The following is a 22,908-nucleotide window of genomic DNA, read 5'->3' as shown; positions in this document are numbered from 1 at the left end:
TGTTTGCTTGGATCATGCAACAAAGGGACTTACCAAGTGATAAACACTCAAAATAGTTTCAGTGTCAATTACAACATCACTTTAAGACAACAAAAGATCAGCCTTTGATCCCCAGAAGAAAAATAATGAATAGCAGGTGGTATATATAATACTAAAATAAGACTGGGAGTAAAATTGGAAACTATAGTATAGTATAGTATAGTATAGTATAGTATAGTATAGTATAGTATAGTATAGTATAGTATAGTATATATAAAAAATATAGCAAAGAACATCATAAAATATAGATGGAGTGGAAGAGACATGTGAGTGTGTGTTCATTCATTTAAATAAAATGCAAATGAAGTTTAAATGAAATGTTTTTCAAACCATTATTTTTTATTCGTGTCAGTCTTTACAATTATTCATGTGACTTTTAAATACAAATTGTCATCACTTCATAAATGACTAAGTGAAGTTCCGGTTGAGAAATCAAAATTCTTACAGCATTACTGAAATATGTGACAGTCATTCACAGTGAATGTAAATTCAATCATCTGTCAGAGATCAAAAGACATTACCCAGAGAGATCACATGACCTCCACAGCGATCACACCGCCAATCGATACCAGCAGCACATGAAGGTGTGTGAAAGCACCGTGCCTATATCACAACATGCGTGCAGGGAAAATCTCTCCAGTCCTGTCAGCAAAGGAGGATGTTTATATATTTAATATTCTATGTTCACTGTGTTGCTGAGTGTTTCAGCAGATATTTGCTGAACAGGCATCTGTTCTCCAAAAATGTCCTTGACATTAACACTTTTGGCTAAAGTTGTGACACTTGTGACAAAACTGTACCTGACCTTCATTCAGATGAGTCATTGTAACAAAGTGTAAAAATGTATCCGAACAAAAAAGAACATGAAGTGAGGATTGTGTTTCCTCAGTCCTGTACATAAAGAGAAAGCAGCAAAGTGAATCTGAAATGAAAACAGTAATTCTGATTATTATTACTTGTTTAAAACAGAAAAAAAGATATTTATACTATCATTTTAATCTCCATTATAATTCTAAACTCCTGTTTGTTTTTTATCATTGACATGATAATATTATATATTTTGCCTTGCTCAGAAAAACATACTGAAGTCTTAAATCAACATTTATCAGAACAATATCTCTGGAGGAAGAAAACTTGTAGATCCTATGATGAAATATAATGGGAAACCTAAAATGTGTGTTCACTATCTACACAACAGATTTTCCCTTTTATTTCCTTTACGGTAGAAAATATTATTCCAGAAATTCCAGTACAATGTTCAAGACTTATTTTAAGGCTGCACCATTCCATCCATCCATCCATCCATCCATCCATCCATCCATCCATCCATCCATCCATCCATCCATCCATCCATCCATTTATCCATCCACCCATATCAGTAGCCTCATGCATTATTTTAGACACAGTTTAATCATATTTGGAACCGTCTAGCTCTCCACTACAATTAGAAATAAAGTGTTGTAGGTTTGTACTATTGCTGGCCAATCATCATAAATTTATAATGACTGATCCACCACCAGCTTGTAAACCTAGATATCAAGAGTAATGAAAATGATATCAAACTTTATTGATCTGTCCAAAAATAGTGTTAATAATTACTCTCCTAACAATGATCTATGGTGATACACACATCCAGATTTAGATTATACTGTGAATATAGTCAGTGGGCACTGGCTCTGCTAGAGATTTTACACACCAGATGTGGATTCATGCCCATGAATAAGCCTTTTCCTCTTGTGTGGTGTCTCTAAAATAGAAGACTCCTGGTTGTGTCCCCTGAGGCTGATTATACCTCCCAACCTCACTCTGAGCTTGATTCGGGGAGTTATAGTCATGCACCTGAGCTATGTGCTCTACCACCCTCCTTGCTGAAGGACGATCAGAAATCCTGGAGTTGTATGATCTCGTGTCATCAGACCTCAGAATGGCCACACGGGATGAACTGTCACCTAACTGAGCATCAATGCTGTATGGCATGTGGGAGTAGTAATGGGGTTGGGATCTCTCCTTATCCCCACAGACCAAGCAGATCAGAACACCACCGAGCAGGAGCAGCAGGGAGGAGGCCCAGCCTATATAGATGGAGGAGCCCACCTCTCTCTTCAGGGCTGCAGCCACCAAAGGGTCATTGTAGAGTAAGGAGGTTGCTGCTGCTGACCAGCTGACTGAAACCACGCACAGGATGCCAGCTACGATACAGAGAACTCCACCCAACAGTGACGCCTGGAAAAACAAAGGATCAATGATGTGAAAATGATTTTTACAGTTGTTTTTTATATAGAAGAATGATTAAAAATGTTGCTGTGAAATCAGTAAAATGTTGTTTTGATACTGAATTCTTGAAGATGCTTAAAAAAGAGGCAACCACTCTGACTTGTGGATACTCGCAAGTTAAATAATGTCATCAACTCTTCCAGCTCCTTTCTCGTCTAGAACATTGCTCTTTCTTTGGAAACATCATCTCCTTTTTAACCTTTCACCTCCCCTGGGATGTGATGTAATCCTGTTCTTAAATATCCAATGATCAATTGCACAACTTGTTATGAAACTGTCCTGGGGAACTCAAGCACTTCACTTGTTTTCAGTCCATCTGTTAGCAATTCATTTATCAAACTAAATCTGCCACGTATTACATTTATTCTCTGCAACAGTTACACGACCACCAAACTGAAACATTTTCAAATGCCACACATTTAATGTGGCATCCACAGACACTATGGACATTATGGTTTTATACACCCTTTGGACATTTTTTCAGGAGATAACCAAAAAAGTTCAAGGTGTAGAAAAGCATTCTCAACAAAAGACATTTCCATCATCAATAGACTGTTGTTTTTACTTCTTTACTCAGTTTCTAATACTTTTTTTAACTCTTAATTTTAGAAAGAGTGTTTTCAACTGAAATTGAGAGTGCACCAACTCAGAAAATTCTTTATGTTTCACAACAACCTCATTGAGGACTTCCATTCATTCCATTCCACACTCCTAAAGATTCTTTTAGCAGTTAGAGGAAAGAGCAATTTTTATCCCTTTAGATATAAGCACGGCCTTCGACACTATAGATCATTGAATTTTAATTGAACATCATGTATGGCCTGGATCAGCATCAAGAGCATTTTCAAAATAGAACTGTTGCAACTCACTCCTCTCTAGTATCAACGAAAAATCACTATAAAATCTCCAAATGGTCAGAACACAACAGCTCAGCTTCTAACATCACATTTCACTAATTCTAGCTTCCCTCCACTGGCTTTAGGTGTCTTTTAGGGTTGATTTTAAGATTTTACTGATCCCTTTCAAAGCCTGTCAGGGTCTGGCCCTTAACTACGTTGTCAGCATCCAAACACCTTAATTAATCTGTCTGATATTATTATTGCCCTTCATTTCCTTTGTTGTGAGGTCAGTACCATTTTAGCAGTAAAAAGCTGGAATAAATATTCATTGTAGCAAATCAAACAAAGCAAACTTCAGCACCTTCTTCCTGGAAGAAGAGGTCGTCAGAGGCTCCAAAGGGTCAGGAGGAGCCCCGCTGCAGTTGGCCACTCCTCCGCCCATGAGGGTGACAATGAAACCGAGGAGGCCGAGGAGGATTGAGAGCAACGTGAGGGCCCGTCCAGCCTGAATGTCAGAGGTCATTGTATTGGATGTTGTGTGTCGCTTGCACTGCATCTGACCTGTGGCCTGAATGATACAGTGAAGCCACAGACCATCCCACACCTAATGAAGAGACGGGAAGAGGGAATCATCAGTGAGATTCAAAAAGCTGGATAGGGTGATATTAAGTTTTAAGTGAGGTTGTCCTAAAAAGCTGAATTCCTGTTTTTAGGTGAGAAGAAGCTTATAAGATCAGTTATTATCTGTGTTGATGCTGAAGTGCAAATGCAATTAGAAGTCTTTTTATGCAATTAGAACCATTTTGTTGTAATCCACCATCATGAGCAATGTTTCATGGCTATACTTTATGTTATATTCTTACCACTCTTTTTATATGTAATTTCATGCAGCCTACAGGGTGCTCTTGTTATTAAATAGATACACATGGTAGATGATCAAATGTAACATTAGCATGTAAAGTACATTTCTCTACAATGTACTGAACATCAACTTACCGATTGTGCAGTCACAATATTTGCTCCCACAAAAGATGTCTCCCGCCACATTGGCAGTCCACATGCCAAACACACTCCTAAAACACCTATCATAACCAGTGCCAGACCCCCAATCTGCTTGCCCTGTCCCTCCATTTAAAAAATAGGAAGCTCTTCAGCAGTAGACTAAAAACAGACATACAAAAAAATACATAAATAAAAAAATCTTGCTAATTCACCAGAAATATCCACCATGAGGCCTGAAAAAGTTATAATCTGTAATATTTCTTGGCAGATTTTTCCAGGAGAGCATTTCTTGTGTCTTGTCTCTGTTGAAATAAAGATCGTCTTATCTTAGCTGTTATGTTTTGCTGTTATGTTAAGTAGTCAGATGACACAAAGACAGGAGTGCAGAGACAGGCAGCTTGACAGGTGTCTCTGAGTACACACAGTATTCAAATAGCCCTGAGCTAAAAACCAAATCAAGCTTTTCAGGCTTTTATACAAATGACTGCTGGAGAACTAAAAAGTTTTCAGTGTCACATATTTTAGAAAAGAAAGATGCAGAACTTCTGCACAAAAATATTCAAGGAGAATTTATTGGCTTATGAAGATACAAAGATACAAACATTGATAGTTTCCTTCACCTGCCAAACAGGTCCAACAAGTGTATGACTTAGCAAACAATATAACAATATAAACTATTACTCAATACTCAAACAGATGGAAAATATTGACAAGTGAACTGAGACATTCTAGTTCTTTCTAATACAATTTAACTTCTTTCACAACTCTTGTGTAATAAAAAAAAAAGTATTAATTGACAAATATACAAAAAATACACTTAATAAATTGTATTTATTTTGTTGATTTATTTGCCTTATTCTGTTTCAGGCTCCTGTAAGTAAAAAACATTCATTCACCACACTGGCAGTTACAAAATGACTGTTAATCATGAAACCAGTGGTCTTTATTGGTTTTAATATCACATTATATTATAGCTTAACTTCAGTTTTTAATCCTTCACTTTGAAAACGACCATAAACACATGCAGTTTATTGTCCACTTCCTTCAGAATGCTGCACGTTAATATTTCACACAGATTTAGAACTCATGTTTTGTAAATCAGAAAAGTGCAATTAACTAATGCTGAACAATTCAAAAGATCTCAATAAGTCCATCACAGTTCACACATTATTGTACAGTTTCAACTACAGGATGTAGTGTAATGGATGCCATCATGTCTCTCTTCTCCTCAGCATCTGTAGGTGCTGCATAAAACTCCTCCTCCAATGACGAGCAGAGCTCCAGATGCCCAGCCCACGTATATGGAAGCCCCGAGCTCTCCCCTCCTCCCCTCGGTTGCCACGGGATTGTAGAAACCTGTGATGATGCTGTGAGCCGACCAGCTGACAGGAATAATACACAGGAGCCCCGCTATAATAAACACCACACCTCCAGACAAGCCAATATTAGATTTGGCCAGCGAGTCGTCGCGGTAGAAGTTGGTACAGCGGGCTCCGACCACAGTCAACCCAATGGCCACCACGCTGACAGCGATGGAGACACAGATCAGAGCCCTGGACGCCTGCAGTTCTTGGGGTAAAGCCAGAATGGAGTCGTAGGCCTTACACTGTGAATGACCCGTGCTCTGGATCACACAATTCATCCATAAACCTTCCCAGAAGACCTGAGCTGTGACGATGTTTGCCCCAATGAAGGCTGTCACTTTCCACATGGGCAGACCGCAGATAAGGATGGTGCCAAGAAAACCGATGATTGCCAAACACACACCAACAAGCTGAGTCCTCATTTTGCCAAAGAAGCAAATCCAAAGGCCACAAAGTCAAAGACGGCAACAAAATCCACCTTGATTCGAGCTGAAGATCATTTTTACCACAAGCTTTCACTCGACTGTAAACGCTGCTGGTTTTGTTTTGCTGAATGATTCTGTGCTGCAGGTGTGTGAAGGAAAGGCAACAGGGAGGGGACTCTGCTAGTTTGTGGATCAGGTTTCCTGCTTGTCCTGATTCCTGCTCGCTATGAAGAGGAGGAGAAAGACTGTGAACAGAGGCAACCATGCATGAATAACTGCTTTATGCCCCAAAACAAAAGGCCCAGGTCACAAATTTTCTAGAGGACTCCTTTAAAATCTTTATATTACATGGCTGCAAAACTTCTTAACTGTCTCTGTAGACTGTTCACTAAAAAAAGTAAAACAGCTCTGTCAAACAGCAATAAAACTGCACCAGCAGGTTTAAACCAGTTTATGCGAGCAGACAATGGGGAAGAATACGTGTACTCAAGCAACGTATTCAAGTACAATTTTGATATTTATTTCATGTGGCAAGTTCAGCACCCAACCCAACAGAGGTCTGATAATCCGCATATTTGATTTGGCATCAGCCACGCTCAAGTTCCCAAACTAAGTCCCTGCAGACTGAGCTCCAAGGAGTTTCCTTCAGGGAGCATCCGATTTCAAAGACCTCTTGATCTGCAGTCAACTCTACAACTGAGCGATACCCCTCCTTAGAATTTAAATCAAATATTGACCTGTCACAAAAGTGAAATGAAACATTTATAAGAATGCAACAAGTGAGGACAGTACAGACCTGTAGTCTAACTTCTAGTCATTAACATTTTTACTCACATGCAGCTGTCTGATTCTTTCATATACAATGGTCCAGTGTATCCTTTGCTAAATGAGATGAGGCACTGAGCCACATTTCTTCAACTTTTAGAAAACTTAAAACAGCCCTCATGGCTGCTACGTAAATACTTCCTGTTATTTCCAGTAAGAGCCTTCCCATTGAGCAAGTATTAAAGTTGTTTAGGATGTACATTTTAGCTTATATCATGCTTTCATTTTACCACCTGCAACTAGCAGGTGAAATTCAACCTACCTCTAAACTGCACTGCCTTAAGATACACTTATCTACATTTGCTGTAAACCTTTTCCAAAGACTGAAGAGTTCATAGGGAACAAGTTCAACAACCTGTGCTTCTACAGCTAAAGGTCTGAAAGAGCTGCTTCACGTGGAAAGTTTTAAACTGGCATAACATTTTGAAATATTGAAAGTTGTCAACCAATGAGACAAGCTAGCACAAAAGCTAACACTGGCCCCAAATTAACTTGCTAAAATGCTGAAGTACAAAGTAGCTTTTGGCATGTTTGAAAAATAGTGCTAAACTGAAGATTGGAGGCACCCCAACAAGGCTGTGATTAAGTCACACCACATTTAATTTAAAAAAAGTTTATTAAAATCATTAACACCTTTAAAAACCATTACAAGAGTTCAGTCCCATTCCATGGAGCAATAATGCAGATTTCAGACAGCTTGCAGTCTTAAACATAGGCTCCACCGCTGGTTGCTGAGCGCGGGGCAGAATATTTGACAGAGTATCTGCTATCCTTACGCTGGTCACACTGACAGCAGAGAAGTGCGCCACCAATGAGCAGGAGTCCTGCTGATCCCCAACCGATGAACAGTGATGCTCCAAGCTCCCTCCTCTGTGCGTCACTCATAATGGGGTTGTAGAAATTCCTGATGACCTCATTAGCAGACCAAGACACGGGGATCAGGCACAGGATACCGCCAACAATGAAGAACACCCCTGCAACAATTGCCACCTTGCTCTTGGCCGCCTCCTCTTCAATGCAGTTGGTGCACTTCCCACCTGCAACAGCAAGCAGGACTCCCATGAAGACAACCAGGATGGAGATCACAACCAGAGCTCGGGCCGCCTGCAGGTCACGTGGTAGAGCCAGCATGGAGTCGTAGACTTTGCACTGCATCTGCCCAGTGCTCTGCTTCACACAATTCATCCAAAGGCCCTCCCAGAAGACCTGTGCTGTCACAATGTTGTTCCCAATGAAAGCAGAGACCTTCCACATTGGCAGGGCGCAGATGATGATGTCTCCCAAAAAGCCAATGAATGCCAGAAAGACACCCAAGATCTGGAGACCTGCTGAAACCATGGTTGTTTTAGGGTGCACAGGACAAGTAAGCGTGGGCTCAACTGCTGCAGTGACAAAACTCAGTGATGCGGCTTCCATCTGCATCTGGTCTCTTTTATACCCCCATGGTTGGCAGTAGTTGCTCCTGATTGGTTGTTCAGAATTGTTCAAATTTAAAACACCTGTGGTCATTAAGTCAGTCCAATGGTTCTGAGGAAATTACAGCTGTCCATATATCAAACATTTGGATTTAAATAAAAATAGTTCCGATATCTTCACTAATTCACATTTGTGTTTTATTAATTGTAAATAGGTCCCTAAATCAGCACACTCACACATTTCACACCTTTTTAAAGTATATATGTATGCTCTTTTAATTTGATTTGTTAAATTGATGAACCATAAAATAGCCTATATCTAAAACAGAGCTAAATGTCTCAGGTACATTTCCACATGTGACTTTTGTGTATGCACATGAGATGATTTTACAGAGTGGCTTTCATCTAAATCATGGGGGACAAATAAGATGCAACATCGTGCAACAAAATATTTTACACAGTCTGTACAGACCATGAACATCAATCTGTCTGCTTGCTGCCTCATTCTCACTAAGTGACTCCACCTGTGTTGATTAGTCAGCGAGCCTCAGCTGATCTGTTGGGTTTGCTTGTCAGTGTGAACGCTTCATGCTACCCACCGCAACAATTGACATTAGTATAAGGACTAATGTGCAGTCCATGCAGTATCATAACTTATCATTGTATGTGTTGAGTAAAGTGAAGTACATGCATAACATTTCATTGCCAGTAAGTCAAGTGTCATGATTTCAACAGCTCGTTATTTCATCACATTGAACTGAATTTTCTGATATGCCTTGAAAGCACTTGAAGTAAAAGTTCAGTTTTTTTGATGGGCTTAATTGTTCCTGGAGTCCCCCAGGAATTATGTCTCACAAGACAGCTTATTGTTGCTGTTAGCAGGTTCCTACATTTCTCCATGCCAAAGCCCCCAAGACAGCATAAGCCAATCACCTGGGAGCCTTAAAAGTATTGTTATAGTATACTGTACTATTGTACTAGAATATGAAGTTAAGTTTACATGGATTTGTTGTTGCATTTTAATCTGTGATCAAAATCCTTTTTGTGGTAGACTGTTTGTAACGCAATGAGTGAAAATAAACCATGAGCCTCAACGAGTGTGAAGACGTGTAATTGTTCAAAAACCTTAAAAATGCATCAAGAGGCTGAAAATGAATTGTGTGGAACGGGGAGGACAGGTGAGGCAGAAATGCAGCCCAGTCTTTCCCTGGTCAAGGACACATGACAGCTGAAATAAAGTTGAACGAGGTATGGGCGAGGCTGAGCACATGCTATGTTAGCAGTTGTGATATATGCTATGCTAGAAGTTTTAGAAAACCCAGCTCATATAATTTGACTTTTTGATTGTAAGACAATGAAATGGGTGGTACTGTACTAATGTTGCATTTATACCTTTTTATAAAAGATTATGTTCTGAGCTGAAACATCTCCTTCTGCTGCACTCAACTTTTGTGTTGTACCTGTGAGGCCACCCACAGATTTCTGAAGAGCCTTTGTGTATTCCAGTGCTGCATCTACCACCACCTGGCTAATCTAAAAAATTGACACATGGAGCTTTCACACTAAGTAGAAAGAACAGTGCAAATGCTGACAGCTAAAATTATTCTTGCATTTAAAACTAAAAGTTTAATGTCATGCAATCTAGCGGTTGGTAGAGTGGTTTACTGTCCATTACTGAAATAAATATATATAGATATAGGTATAGATATATTTTTAACCAAATTAAATTTCTATTTTTTTATATTGTTTTTTGTACTTTTTTATACTGAAAACTTTTAAGTCACTCATTATTTTTTTATTCTTCCCTTCAATGATGTTAGATTTTTATGTCTGTGTTTCATGTTTCACTGCTTTGCAACATCAGACATGCAGGATTTTCAATGAACCACACTGTTAACGTTTCTTTTCTTTCTCAGAACTCTACTGGAGCACCAAAGGTGCTCTTTGAACCTCTGAACTCAAAGGCAGCATGATGAATGTAAATATCTGAGCAATGAAGCCAAAGCCCACCCAGAGGAGGGAACTACTTGGGGGTATCTGCAGGTCATATAAAACTCACCCGCAGTAAGAGAGCATTTAGTTAGTAGCCTGGTGAAATACTGAGACAGTGAAATACTGAGACAGAGCAACGAAGAGAAGGAGCAACAGAAAACAGCAATGGCATCTTTAGGGCTACAGATTCTAGGTGTTGGACTGGCAGTGCTCGGGTGGATTGGAAACATACTGATCTGCATGCTGCCCCTGTGGAAGGTGTCTGCTTTCATTGGGAACAACATTGTGGTGGCTCAGACCATCTGGGAAGGACTGTGGATGACCTGCGTGGTGCAGAGCACGGGACAGATGCAGTGCAAGGTCTACGACTCCCTGTTGGCCCTGCCTCCAGACCTCCAGGCAGCCCGGGCTATGGTGGTCATTGCCATCCTGTTCTCTCTGTTTGGCTTGCTGCTCTCTGTGGTCGGAGGGAAATGCACCACCTGCATTGGGGACAAGGTAGCAAAAGCCAGAGTTGCCATCTCTGCGGGTGTTTTCTTCATCCTGAGTGGGGCTCTGTGTCTTGTGACTGTGTCTCTGCCTGCTAACACTATCATCAAGGACTTCTACAACCCCCTAGTTCCTGACTCCCAGAGGAGAGAGCTGGGTGCATGTTTGTACGTGGGCTGGGGGGCATCAGGACTACTGCTGATCGGTGGTGCTCTTCTCTGCTGTCAGTGTCCATCAGGAAGAGACCGCTATAATGGAACAAAATACTCTGCGCCTAAATCCACAACACCCGGGAAGGAATTTGTCTGAGTTGCATCACATCAGATGCAGTAGATCTTGAAAACATCTGACTCTACGTATAATTCAAACCTTTACAGTCCCATTTGCTAACAGTAAACAGTTTGCTTTGTGACTAACTTTTTTGACTAACACTGTGTGCCTTTTGTTTCTGAAACATACAAGCAGCTCTAAGGTATGTGCCATGTTAGGATTACATTAGAATGAATTTCTTTGTTTTTATATTAATATTTGGCTCAGACTCTCCTGATGTTTCACAACATAAGCAGTTCACGATGACTCATGTGTTGATCATGTGAGATTTAGTTTTCATTTTGTTTTTCATTAAACAATAAACTAACCTTTTTTTTGTCTTATTATACCTGATCTGATGGCACATTGAAATATTCTGCAAGGAGTTCTTGCACGTTTTGCTTACTTCAGCTAATATGGTGATTTAAGATTTTACACATAAAACACATGCAATTTATTAAAACGATGCATTGTTATAGATTACAGTACCAAAAAATTTGTCTAATGATCGAGGGTACTGCATCCTGTACAGGCAAATTTGTGATATTTGGCTCTATAAATAAAATTGTCATTTACTTTAAGTACAACATTAAAATGTTTGAAAACTTGCACACTTGCACATGAGTATGAATAATCCAATATGACAGTGTTCTTTAAGTAACACTTTTAATGCAGGATTTTACTCAACTATTTTTACATTGTGGTACTGTTACCTACACTCAAAAAAAGGTATTAATGTGAAGCAAGTAATATGTAATTGTACTAATAAACTCAATGTGCCTGAACTACTGTACACAATAGTGTAGTAGTAACCAGGTTTATGCATTCAACATTAATGAAGCCAATTTGTTTACCCAAACCCAACATTGAAAATTAATGCAGTCATTTTAAGTTTATTAGTGCTATGACATAAATATTATTTGCTTCACATTAAGTTTATTAGTTAATTTATATTTCACCTACGTAATTCAAATGGATGGAAATTTTCTATGTAATTAAAATGCATAAGTGGCCTAAATATTTGTGTATAGTCATAAAAAACTGTTAAATGACTGGCAGCAGTGGATGCCAAACAGAAAATCCAAGTAAAATCTAATTTAAAGAAATGCATACATTTACAGGTTTTTCAAAGAAACACTTTTACTTATTTTATTACGATCAAACACCTTCAGTAAAGTGAAACACTTTCACACAGACTGGACACAATCACCCACACACATTCCTTCAGTGACATTACAGCCACCGGACAATTCATCTTGACAGAGGGAGCCAAGAACTGAACCAGAGAACCCACTGAACCACCTGGACCACCTCAACCACCTGGACCACCTCAACCACCTGCATTAGCATGCCTTTTACTCACTGGGTGTGGCCAGAGACACCACATGCCACAAAATTTCAACCTCAAGGGAGCAGTGCAGTTTTGTATTATTATTATGTTTGAGTTTGCTAAAATTGCATTCAGAATTTAAGATGAACGTAAAAGTAATTTGTATGGAATTTAGGATAAGTGTAGTCATTATTCTGTACAAAAATGAAGAATTTTGATTTGTCATTAATGGGATAATACTTAAAAATAGCATTCACAATTACATTGTTTACAGATTTACAGATCAAGTCTATAATGTAACAGATTTGTATGCAAAAAAAGAATGTAATAATTTAGAGTGATTTTTTTTACAGTGTAAAAAATGTGAATACTTGCACCACTGATCCAACCTCATCTGAGTGGCCTACATGGAAACAGACAGAAGGGTGAGAAATTACAGGGTTGTATTGTTATTCTTGTCAAACTGGTTTCACTGAAAAATGTCTGTAAACAAAAAGAAAACTGTGAAAGAGGTTTAGGATATATCAACCAGACAAGACTTGGCAGATGTTCTCTTACTGGGCAAAGTGTAAATATCCATTCTTTGGGGATCTAAAACAGTTCCTTAGCAACATGAATCCAAGTACACACAGAGCATTGTTGTCTCTGCCAGTGACATCCATTTTACTCAAGACAGAAACTGTAAATTACTGTCTTAATACAAGGGCACTCGATTACAGCATGGCAAACATCCCAAGCAGATACAGTAAATTCCCAGGACTCCACTCCCCTGAATTCCTGGATGCTTTATCACAAGTGGTAATTGAAAGGTTCGGTTGCATTTCTCTTCATATGTCTGCAGATGCAGAGTGAATGTGAGAAAGGAAAAGTCAGGATGAACAAACAAGTTTTATTTCTGACATTTGAAAAAGTAAGTCCAGCAGTGGTAATTAAATCATTATATAAGAGATTAAAATGAACTTCACACTTGATTTCAAGCACAATATTAAAAGAAGCTTCACAACCTGACTGAGCAGCAGGCTAAACACTAAGTTTTATTTTTATTACATCACTCCATTCTGTCTGAGTCTTCATTAATTAAAGCTTACAGTAAGTATTTCATGCCTAAAAAAATATTGTTCCAGAGAAATGTTACAGGTTTTCAGCTCTTAGATTTACAGTAGGCAAATATTTATTTGAAAAAAGATCACACAAGCAAACACACCACCAGATACTACTTCTCTTGTTACTTCAGTGCTCTGATTTATTTATTAAGTAAGTAACTCGATTTCTGAGCAGAGTTTTTTAAATCAAACTAATACACAGATTTCTTGCTTTTGTCAGGAGCAACACTTTGAAATCACCTCAATGAACTGATCCTTTTGTGCAACAAAATTTAACAAAAATCTGGGGACAGCTCCAGTCCAAACACTCACACATAGTCCACATTTGAAGATACGGTTCTTGCAGGGGCAAATTTGGCAGGTATGTAGGGTCTGTTGTCTTTCTGTGGGCAGTTGTTGCAGAGTAGGCCTCCTCCCAGCAGCAGCAGTCCAGCAGAGCCCCAGCCAATATAAAGTGCTGCCCCGAGCTCCCTCCGCTGAGACGCGACTACCAGGGGGTTATAAAAGTCCCTGATCACCGCGTGAGCCGACCACGACACTGGGATCATGATCAGCAAGGCAGCTATTATAAAGATCACTCCGGACACAATGCAGGCTTTGGCTTTGGCCACTTCGTCCTCCATGCAGTTAGTGCACTTCCCTCCAACCACGGCCATGAGGAGGCCAAACACCCCGACGATTACAGAGATGATCACCATGGCCCTGGCAGCCTGCAGGTCTTGAGGTAGAGCCAGCATGGAGTCATACACCTTACACTGCATCTGGCCGGTGCTCTGGACCACACAGTTCATCCATAAGCCCTCCCAAATCACCTGAGCAGTGACGATGTTCGCCCCAACGAAAGCAGTTACTCTCCACATGGGCATAGCGCAGGTGATGATGGTGCCCAACCAGCCAATGAAGGCCAGCAGCACACCCATGATCTGGAGGCCCTGAGAAGCCATGGTTACACCACTGCAGCCAAGAGTCAACTTCTACCAGCTGAAAGAAAAGGTCACTCTTACGGAAATGTTCTAGCCACACGGACTATTGGACCGAATTTATAAAACACAACCCACTCAACTTTTACACCTAATTGAGGAAGTTCGTGCTGTGCTCTGATGCTCTGAGGTCCCACTGTGAGAATAAAACTGCCTCCAATTGTGGTTCAAACTTTCAGGGTGGAGTTTCTGTGCTGCCAGACAAAAGGGGAAAACTGAGACCTAATATCCACAACCCTTGTTCTCTCTCTTTCTCTCTCTCTCTCTGTGTTCATTGTTCCCACTCATACAAGCTTTGTTACCTCAAGCAAGGCTTTCAGACTAGGAACAATGGCTCAAGATCCCACCTGTACTCACACACACACAAGATACACACAGAACCCCCCCCCACACACACACAGGTCAAGCCTTGAGCAAACACAAACAGTGTGGGTGATATTCAGCTAAAAACAGGACAGGAAGTGGATTTTCCTCAAAGGGAATCCAACTTTCATTCAAACAGAAAATTAACCCTTTATTAACTTCTTTCATTGACATTAGAATTAAAAATGATTACCTGTCTATGTCACACAAAGTACTGCGTTAACTGTTCTCTCTTTTGGTTTGTGTTTAATTAAGGGAGTTTAGTCAATCGAACAATTACTCCTGTAAATCCACATAGAGTACAAATACGTTTGCCTGTAGGCTGACAGTTTGAGGAAAAACCAGTTTCTAGCCTCTGCAAGCTGTTTTTCTGCCACACCTAAACCTGATCTACAAGAAAGTCAGACAATAGATGCTTCTCAAATGCTATGAGGGTATTTCTTTTTACAGAAAATCTTTGTTTTAATTGTAATGCAGTGGTGAAAAATCATGTATGCATCATTGATCTAGTGAGCAGAAGAATTCATATTAAAAACTGTCAATACAAAAATAAACGTTGACTGTGATTGTATTTGATTTAATTGTTTTGTTCCATTTTCAGACCACTGAATGTATTGTGTTGAACGCAGCTGCCGTGTGAATGCATGTGAAATTAAAAAGGAAACACAAGTCATCTCAGATTTGTAAACAAAATATTTATTTTCTGTATAACTGGCACATCATGAATCTCATTACAATGGTTCATAACGACAACCCACATCCAGAATTTTCAAAATAAGACAGAGATTATAGTATATATGACTAAGAAAGGTTTTACAAATGACTAATATTCATATTGACAACCATACATATACACATAGCCGTGTTAAAATAGAAAAACAAATTTACTCCTTGGGTGTGGTTCCATTCCTGCTACTGATTTCCTTTGAACACTCTCATGAAGAGTAAAGCTCAGGAATACTTTTTGCTCAAGTAGAATCCCCAAATATCGACACTCACGACCCAGTACAACAGTTCATCTGTCCCAGTAAACATTTTTTTGTGAAAGCTATTTACTGAGTTGTAGTTCTGTTTCAGACATAGTCTTTCCCGGATACTGGTGCTGAGGCATCAGATCTGGCAGGTTTGTACCTCGCAGTGTAGGAGCCTTCATCCTTAGGGGGGCAGTTGCAGCAGAGCATCCCCCCTCCGATCAGCATCAAGGCAGCTGCCCCCCAACCGATGTAGAGCGCTGCACCCAGCTCTCTCTTCTGGGCACTGACCAGCAGTGGGTTGTAGAAGTCTCGGATGATAGTGTGGGCTGTCCAGCAGACAGGGATGAGGCAGAGGACCCCAGCTACGATGAACATAACTCCAGCTGCAATGCCCACCTTCGTCTTAGCTGACTTATCCTCCACGCAGTTGGTGCATTGCCCCCCGGCTACAGAGAGCAGGATAGCCATGATGCCCACCACAATGGAGACGATGGTCAGGGCCCGGGCAGCCTGGAGGTCAGAGCTGAGGGCCAGCATGGAGTCGTAGACCTTACACTGCATCTGGCCTGTGCTCTGGACCACACAGCTCATCCAAATACCTTCCCAGGACGTCTGAGAGGTGACGATGTTGCTGCCAATAAAAGCAGTGACCTTCCACATGGGAATGGCACATACAATGATGGTACCAATCCAGCCCAGGATCCCTAGAGCTGCACCCAGCATTTGTAACCCAGCGGACACCATTTTGACAGAGGATTTGTTCTTCAAATTAAACTTCTTCCTCTTCTCAGTCGTAGGTTCTTGCTGTAATTCCTGTCTTGCAGTGAGTCTCCTTCTGTGATGGAGGGAGGTTCTCTGGTCGACAGGTGCATTTGCTAAATGGGAGAGTATTCAAAGGAGGGCAGATACATATGATTTAGTCTTTGGAAGAGGAGGAGCCATGGAGGAAAACAGGTCACATTCATCAGTCCCTGCTCTTTAGGTCCACCCCCAAACTCCACAAATCTGTTAATACTTCCCCAACCGTCCATGTAACAAAACAAAACATATGAAACTGATTTGCATCAAGCAAAAACATGTATGACAAAACACTCAATTTTAAAGCAATATAACTAACATCTTTTCAAGAAAAGTTGATAGCAAGACAACCTTTTTTTGTTTGTTTATCTCCCCTCCCCATTAACCCTCCCCCACAGTTTCACCTGAACCAGCAGGAGGGCGGGGAGTGAGAGATGACGCAGTCTGTTTTGAATGACAATAGCTCTTACAAAAAGTTCAGACTGACCATATATGGTCTTGTGCTCAATGATTTTTCTGTCTTACACCTTCACAAACTATGGATGACATGCTGCTGCGGTCACATTTAGATGCCCAGAATGTTCCCAGTCAACTGTAAGATGATCTTTGTCAAAGACCCAGCTCGATCAGTTGAGCAACAGAAGCACTTAGTTAAAGAAAGATTGTGTTTTCAATTCATTTGGTTTTCCAGCAATATCCAGTGAGGAACATTGTAGCAGCTAGACGATAGTAAGGTACACTACCTTACTATACTAGGGCAATGTTTAAGTACTTGATTCTAGTTCAAGAGGAACTTAATGGTCTTGCTGGTCAGTGGAGAGTAATTTTCTGTAACATGTTGCCTCGCAAAACTTGTTTGTTAAACCACATAGTCACATTGCGGAGGCACTCCCCTCTGACAGGAGGCTGCAAAACCTCACAGCACAAAAACAACTCACTGTCATACACGTTACATAAACATAAGAGCTACTGAATCTATGCATTATATTAACACACAGCTTTTATTTCACATCTTTTGGACTTCCATGTTTTGATAAATATCTTTTACATTTAAAATATTCTGTGAGACTGAGACTGTGCACATTACCTGGCAAATGAATTTCTTCCTGTGCAGCTCATTGTACATATATTTATATTTATTTATATATACATATAAATATTAATACTTTACTTTTTAGATAATTCAGATTCTTGAAAGTTGGGACGAAACACTTTCTGAAAAACTTTTTTTTTTAAATTTACACAATATTGATTAGAGTTATATATTCATGTAGATAAAGATCTGTGCTATTTGACCATGTAAAGGTGCAGGCTGGAGGTTAAAAAACATTTTTAACAAATTCACATGTTTACCTTAAAAACTTGATTTTTGTCAACTTCGTCAGACACATTAAAAGTATATAATTATATAATTATAATAGCCCAACAAGAATCTTAATTTCTGATGTATGTTATAATAGGGTTTAGTTACTTTGATATGCAATAAAATATAATATATAAACTAAAGGCTTAATTTCACACTGTTATGAATACACAGATTTCTAAAAAATTGCATTTTCAAACTTTATCTTTTATTTTGCCACTAAAAAAATCCTTAAGTGAATAAGAGGATGTAGATCTGATGATCCTTTATTACTTAAACAACAAAAACTGAAGAAAGAATTACAAAAACATGCTGTGCTGATGAAGATCTGACGGAGTTGACTCTTAAAGGTGCAGTGTGTGTTCCTACACCCAAACATCTACACACTGGCTTGTGCAGACAAAATCAATTTCCAGTGGAGGTAGTGGGAGATAAGACAGCCATTACAATATTCTAAGAGTATAACACAAGATGTTCAGGATTTCTTCCTGAACTCTGCATGTGTGAAAACTGAGTTAACTGATAAGAAGTAGCAGAGAATAATACTGACAGACTCAATGATCAAATTCCACATTCCACATTGATTGATTTCCTCTAGGAACCCCACTGCAAAGCTGAGCTTCACTTCATTCTGTGCTCTGAAGCCCTTCTATTATGTCACGGTATCTAACATCTGATTGGAAGATGTGTCTGTTTTGGACAAATCTGCCACAGATAACACTTTACTGGAATGTATTACACTAATGACGATGGAAAGGCAGGGTTTTGCACACAGTCCGAGTCAAAGAGACAGGATGCTGTGGCATTCTGGACACGTAGCTATGGATCCTGTCTTAAAATAGATCAAGACAAAATTACCACAGGTGCACTTTTGGTCTGATGGTCCAAGTAAACCGGATTTGAAAAAGCAGTATTGAACTTCTTCCCCGCTCTATAAGAAGCCAGTGTGTATATTTTCAATAGTAAAAACTACACACTGCACCTTTAAGCTTTTACATCAATCAATCAATCAATCAATCATGTAGACAAGTGCTTCATATAACACATATGCTGGAAAGTTATTCAATAATAAGCAGATAAAAGAAAATGATTCAATAAGCAGACCACAGCCTGCCCATCATAAGTATATTGTTAAAAAATAATGTAATTGCATACTATATGTCTACATTATTGTGCAGATAAAACCCTAAAATAACATTCTGTTCCTTATAATGTTTGAAAATAGTACAATATTAGCACATTAAGCGGTTATTGGTGGATTTGTCAACTCCGTCAGCTTACTGTTGAGTTGACTCTGGCGGAGTTGACTGACGGAGTTGACTCTGACGGAGTTGACTCTGATGGAGTTGACTCTGACAGAGTTGACTGACGGAGTTGACTGACAGAGTTGACTCTGACGGAGTTGACTGACGGAGTTGACTGACAGAGTTGACTCTGACGGAGTTGACTGACGGAGTTGACTGACGGACTTGACTCTGGCGGAGTTGACTGACGGAGTTGACTCTGGCGGAGTTGACTGACGGAGTTGACTCTGACGGAGTTGACTCTGATGGAGTTGACTGACGGAGTTGACTCTGGCGGAGTTGACTCTGACGGAGTTGACTGACAGAGTTGACTCTGACGGAGTTGACTCTGACGGAGTTGACTCTGGCGGAGTTGACTGACGGAGTTGACTCTGACGGAGTTGACTCTGATGGAGTTGACTCTGACGGAGTTGACTGATGGAGCTGACATTGTTCATCTGAAATATGTTAAAATGTCAAACATATGAGAGCATGTGTGGTACTGATGCTTTCACCACAGCCAGCCATAAACCATGATCTGGTTTTGCAGCTTGCTTGTAAATTAAATGAGTACTGTAAAAGACTGGGGAGGAAATTGTACTGAGAAAACAAGATTTTGCAGGCTAATTGTAACTATTCATTTTAAAGATATGGGGGGCCTTGTCTGAATATGACCTCTTGTAGTTATCTAGCCATATTTTACTTGCACTTCATGTATTACATTATTAGTCAAACACATTGATTTCCTCTAAAACATTACATTATTACATTACATTGCATTTAGCAGACGCTTTTATCCAAAGCGACTTACACATAATAAACATTAATTCCAGCAGCTGAAAATGAAAAAATGTGATAAACTTACAGCCCTCAGGCCAGAGGTTGGCCTTATGTGAAACTTAAACTGTATGTAAAACTAGAAAAACAACATCAACAACATGTTGCTTCAGAAAACAGCAAGAACATACTTGAAGATACTGTGAGTGCCTCTACATGTTCACAACATCCACACATCATGTGTTCAAGATGTTTCTGTGTAGAAAGAATCATCAGGATTAATAATGTGCTTCAGTATAGCTGTATTCAGTGTTACAGTGGTAAAGCAGCTCAGTCTGTACCAACCACAGAGGCTCACTCACACTTTGCCACATGTGTACACAATTCAAATGTTTTAATGAGGAGACACATTGCCGGCATGTGACCTCACACTGAAATAACACACGTCCTCCCACAAGAATTTAGACACACCAACATGATAAAGAACGCTCTCTGAGGTTACGTAATGACATCGTGTGCATGCACTGGGAAAATGTGACTGAAGCCAGTTTGTTACAGTGAAGAAGTAGAATTCCATTTCTCAAAAGAACAAACAGGAATACTCTGGAAAGTAAAAAATGACGAGGTCATGTGAGATAAAGGCCGAAATCAGTTTTGAGCTCTCTTATGTTCTGTCTGTGTGTGCTCTGTGATTCATACTGAAGGCTTATTGTGAGTGTGAACATACGTTTTTTGTTCAGAAAAGATCACAGGAAAAGAGCCTGTATTTGATTTATGTGAAACTGATGTTAGGTCTACAAAGAGGAGTCAGTGTAAGTCCAAGTGCTATGACATACGACGTATTTGACAGGTCCCCTTGCAATGTTGTAACCCTGACATGAAAAAAAATGTTGAACTCTCTGAAGTTTGGCTTTTCTGTCTGCTGTTCTCTAAATGACCAAAGGGAGGCAGCAACCACACTGAGTTTTATTTATCTGGAGCTTTATACACAAAGAGAAAGAAAGACTCAGGTGGGTGTGAAAGTGTGGCAACACCTGGTGTTCAAAGAGCGATTCTGAACCAAAAAAAAACGAGATTTATGAGGTTGTCTCAGGCCATTAGTTTCTATTGCATTATACTGCCACCAACTCATCTTGATAGACAGTTTAAGATTTTCAGTTTCTATGGTTTCATTCTTGTCCGTTTTTTTCATGTATTAATGTGAGGAAGTAAAGTGTGTCCATCTTATATTAGCTCGGAGTGCAAAATATAAGATCCTCTATTAACAGAATAAAGCAGAAATGTAATATGAGAAGTGTCTCTATTAGCTCAGTTGGTAGAGCATCTGCCCCATGAGGGGCAAGATAACATTTTTCAACACGCAAAGCATACAGATTTCCAAAATGTATGGAAGTTTTTCACTTTCTGTCAACAGCATGTTTTGACTAAAGCAGTGTTGTCGTCAAAACCACCTAAACCGAGACCAAGATAAGACCAAAGATTGTGTGTGTCACTAACAGTGACATAAATTTGAAATTAGAAATGAGTGAAGTTATTGGTGTCATTTGAGGTAGGAAGTTTTACCTAGTTCATATTCGTTTCTTTTTTCAGTGACCTGCTTCATAATAGAGTTTAATTGCAGCTGGCTCGTGGTCTTGTGGTTAAACCTTGACCTGACCTCTCTTTAGTTTTCTGTGCACAGGTATTTGCTCTATTAATAATGCTGCAGATAAAGTATGAAAACATAATTTTACATTTACAATTTACACCTGAGCTGGTTCAGTAATGACTTCCAGCTTTAACATGAGCTTAAAAGTGACACAGCTTTGCGTTCATGCTGAGTAAATAATGCACCATATAAGTGCAGATTTTGTCCCCTGTCACCTTTTTGGATTGAGGCAAATGCTTCACTCTCCTGAAGCTTGACCTATTTACATTTGGAATACTGAGGATGTGAGGCTATGAACACAAACCACAAATTACACATACTTATATTTCTACATGTCTTGTTCCTTCACTTGAGCTTTCTACTGTACATCTGTTCCAGCAGGACAGTATGGATATTTATACAAGTATGTTCCATCCTGTATCTAGGTTACTGTGATCAGCATGTTGGCTGCAGACGCACATACAGTACGTTATCTGAATCTTCCTTGGCAGTCAACCAAACCGATAAAGCCAGTTATTCATACAGTATGGTGAAATACCATCTCCACAGGCCAGTTGGATTTGATGATAGATCATTTGTGTGTTTCTCTCTGCAGCTGGAAAGGCGGAAGAGCTCACACATTCACAAACACAACAGTGCACGCAAGGGACCGGCAGGGAAATGAATAATCCTTGTGCTAACTGAAACTCACTCAATCAGCTGCTGTGAGAGATAGCTGACCAGTGAAACTCCCCTAACTGCACAAACGGAAAAAAAGGTTATATGGAGTTTATAAGGAATTTATTAGGAACTGTTCATGTTCAGCAGTTAATCTAGGCTCCACAGGCTCCAAATATGTAGTGAATGTAGTATGTTGTATAGTGTAATATAGTTCAGTTTACTTTAAAGGAATAATATGTAACATATTTACTCTATTAAATCTTAAAACTACCTTCCTACAGTATGTTATCAGAAAAACATGCTAAATTGAAATACTGGCCTCTTGACAGCAATGCCACAGCCAGTATGTTCTCCTTTGAACATTTCCACATGCACAGACGATGATGTGGACACCAAGGTCCTTAAAAGAAGTGCTACGGCATCTTCTGTTGATCAGTTGGAACAGTAATCAAACTGTAGTAAGTTCAATGTGTGGGTGAAGAGCAGATGGCATCCTTGACCAACTCAAAGCACTTTATCACTACAAAGACGAGTGCCACTGGCCAATAGTCAGTCACACACGGCAGTCTTGTCTTCTTGGAAACAGTTATACACATAAATGAACCAATTAGAGCTTTGTAGGTTGGATCAAAAATGGGAGTATATCTTCAACATGC

The 22,908-nt window shown here is 39.6% G+C and overlaps 6 protein-coding genes across 7 annotated transcripts; 1 reads left to right on the top strand and 5 right to left on the bottom strand.

Annotated features, from left to right (window-relative positions):
* Positions 1 to 392: 392 nt before the first annotated feature.
* LOC104925797 (claudin-4) lies at positions 393 to 4,476 on the bottom strand. The gene is made up of 3 exons (XM_019272883.2): positions 4,149 to 4,476; positions 3,514 to 3,756; positions 393 to 2,262 (listed from the first exon to the last, which is right to left on the bottom strand). The coding sequence occupies exons 1-3, from the start codon at positions 4,281 to 4,283 to the stop codon at positions 1,747 to 1,749; spliced, it is 894 nt and encodes a 297-aa protein (XP_019128428.1). The 5' UTR covers positions 4,284 to 4,476; the 3' UTR covers positions 393 to 1,746.
* Positions 4,477 to 4,707: 231 nt separating this feature from the next.
* On the bottom strand, positions 4,708 to 7,327 carry LOC104925796 (claudin-4). Its single transcript, XM_010739499.3, has one exon. It carries the CDS (start codon positions 5,938 to 5,940, stop codon positions 5,383 to 5,385), a length of 558 nt encoding a protein of 185 aa, XP_010737801.3. The 5' UTR covers positions 5,941 to 7,327; the 3' UTR covers positions 4,708 to 5,382.
* A 38-nt stretch (positions 7,328 to 7,365) lies between these two features.
* LOC104925795 (claudin-like protein ZF-A89) lies at positions 7,366 to 8,184 on the bottom strand. Its single transcript, XM_010739497.3, has one exon. It carries the CDS (start codon positions 8,182 to 8,184, stop codon positions 7,474 to 7,476), a length of 711 nt encoding a protein of 236 aa, XP_010737799.3. The 3' UTR covers positions 7,366 to 7,473.
* A 480-nt stretch (positions 8,185 to 8,664) lies between these two features.
* Positions 8,665 to 11,538, top strand: cldn29 (claudin 29). Of its 2 annotated transcripts, none has more exons than XM_010739496.3 (2): positions 8,665 to 8,891; positions 10,100 to 11,538. In XM_010739496.3, exon 2 carries the CDS (start codon positions 10,341 to 10,343, stop codon positions 10,971 to 10,973), a length of 633 nt encoding a protein of 210 aa, XP_010737798.1. In that variant the 5' UTR covers positions 8,665 to 8,891; positions 10,100 to 10,340; the 3' UTR covers positions 10,974 to 11,538. The 2 variants fall into 2 exon arrangements, with proteins under 2 accessions (XP_010737798.1, XP_027129627.1); XM_027273826.1 differs by lacking the exon at positions 8,665 to 8,891 and adding an exon at positions 9,313 to 9,431.
* A 1,664-nt stretch (positions 11,539 to 13,202) lies between these two features.
* LOC104925793 (claudin-4) lies at positions 13,203 to 14,613 on the bottom strand. Its single transcript, XM_010739495.3, has one exon. The coding sequence runs from the start codon at positions 14,348 to 14,350 to the stop codon at positions 13,715 to 13,717; it is 636 nt and encodes a 211-aa protein (XP_010737797.2). The 5' UTR covers positions 14,351 to 14,613; the 3' UTR covers positions 13,203 to 13,714.
* A 1,018-nt stretch (positions 14,614 to 15,631) lies between these two features.
* LOC104925792 (claudin-4) lies at positions 15,632 to 16,615 on the bottom strand. The gene has a single exon (XM_010739494.2). It carries the CDS (start codon positions 16,465 to 16,467, stop codon positions 15,823 to 15,825), a length of 645 nt encoding a protein of 214 aa, XP_010737796.1. The 5' UTR covers positions 16,468 to 16,615; the 3' UTR covers positions 15,632 to 15,822.
* Between the last annotated feature and the right edge of the window lie 6,293 nt (positions 16,616 to 22,908).

The sequence above is a fragment of the Larimichthys crocea genome, chromosome XXII (assembly GCF_000972845.2).
Source record: "Larimichthys crocea isolate SSNF chromosome XXII, L_crocea_2.0, whole genome shotgun sequence".
Taxonomy (NCBI): domain Eukaryota; kingdom Metazoa; phylum Chordata; class Actinopteri; family Sciaenidae; genus Larimichthys; species Larimichthys crocea.
The sequence above is the reverse complement of the archived record's forward strand: the minus strand, read 5'-3'. Positions and strand labels throughout refer to the sequence as shown.

Coding starts and splice junctions, on each gene's coding strand:
- LOC104925797 (XM_019272883.2), bottom strand. CDS start 4,283: ATGGAGGGACAGGGCAAGCAGATTGGGGGTCTGGCACTGGTTATGATA. Junction 3,757..4,148: donor ATATTGTGACTGCACAATCG/GTAAGTTGATGT, acceptor TCTCTTCATTAG/GTGTGGGATGGTCTGTGGCT. Junction 2,263..3,513: donor CCTCTTCTTCCAGGAAGAAG/GTGCTGAAGTTT, acceptor TTGTTTTTCCAG/GCGTCACTGTTGGGTGGAGT.
- LOC104925796 (XM_010739499.3), bottom strand. CDS start 5,940: ATGAGGACTCAGCTTGTTGGTGTGTGTTTGGCAATCATCGGTTTTCTT.
- LOC104925795 (XM_010739497.3), bottom strand. CDS start 8,184: ATGGAAGCCGCATCACTGAGTTTTGTCACTGCAGCAGTTGAGCCCACG.
- cldn29 (XM_010739496.3), top strand. CDS start 10,341: ATGGCATCTTTAGGGCTACAGATTCTAGGTGTTGGACTGGCAGTGCTC.
- LOC104925793 (XM_010739495.3), bottom strand. CDS start 14,350: ATGGCTTCTCAGGGCCTCCAGATCATGGGTGTGCTGCTGGCCTTCATT.
- LOC104925792 (XM_010739494.2), bottom strand. CDS start 16,467: ATGGTGTCCGCTGGGTTACAAATGCTGGGTGCAGCTCTAGGGATCCTG.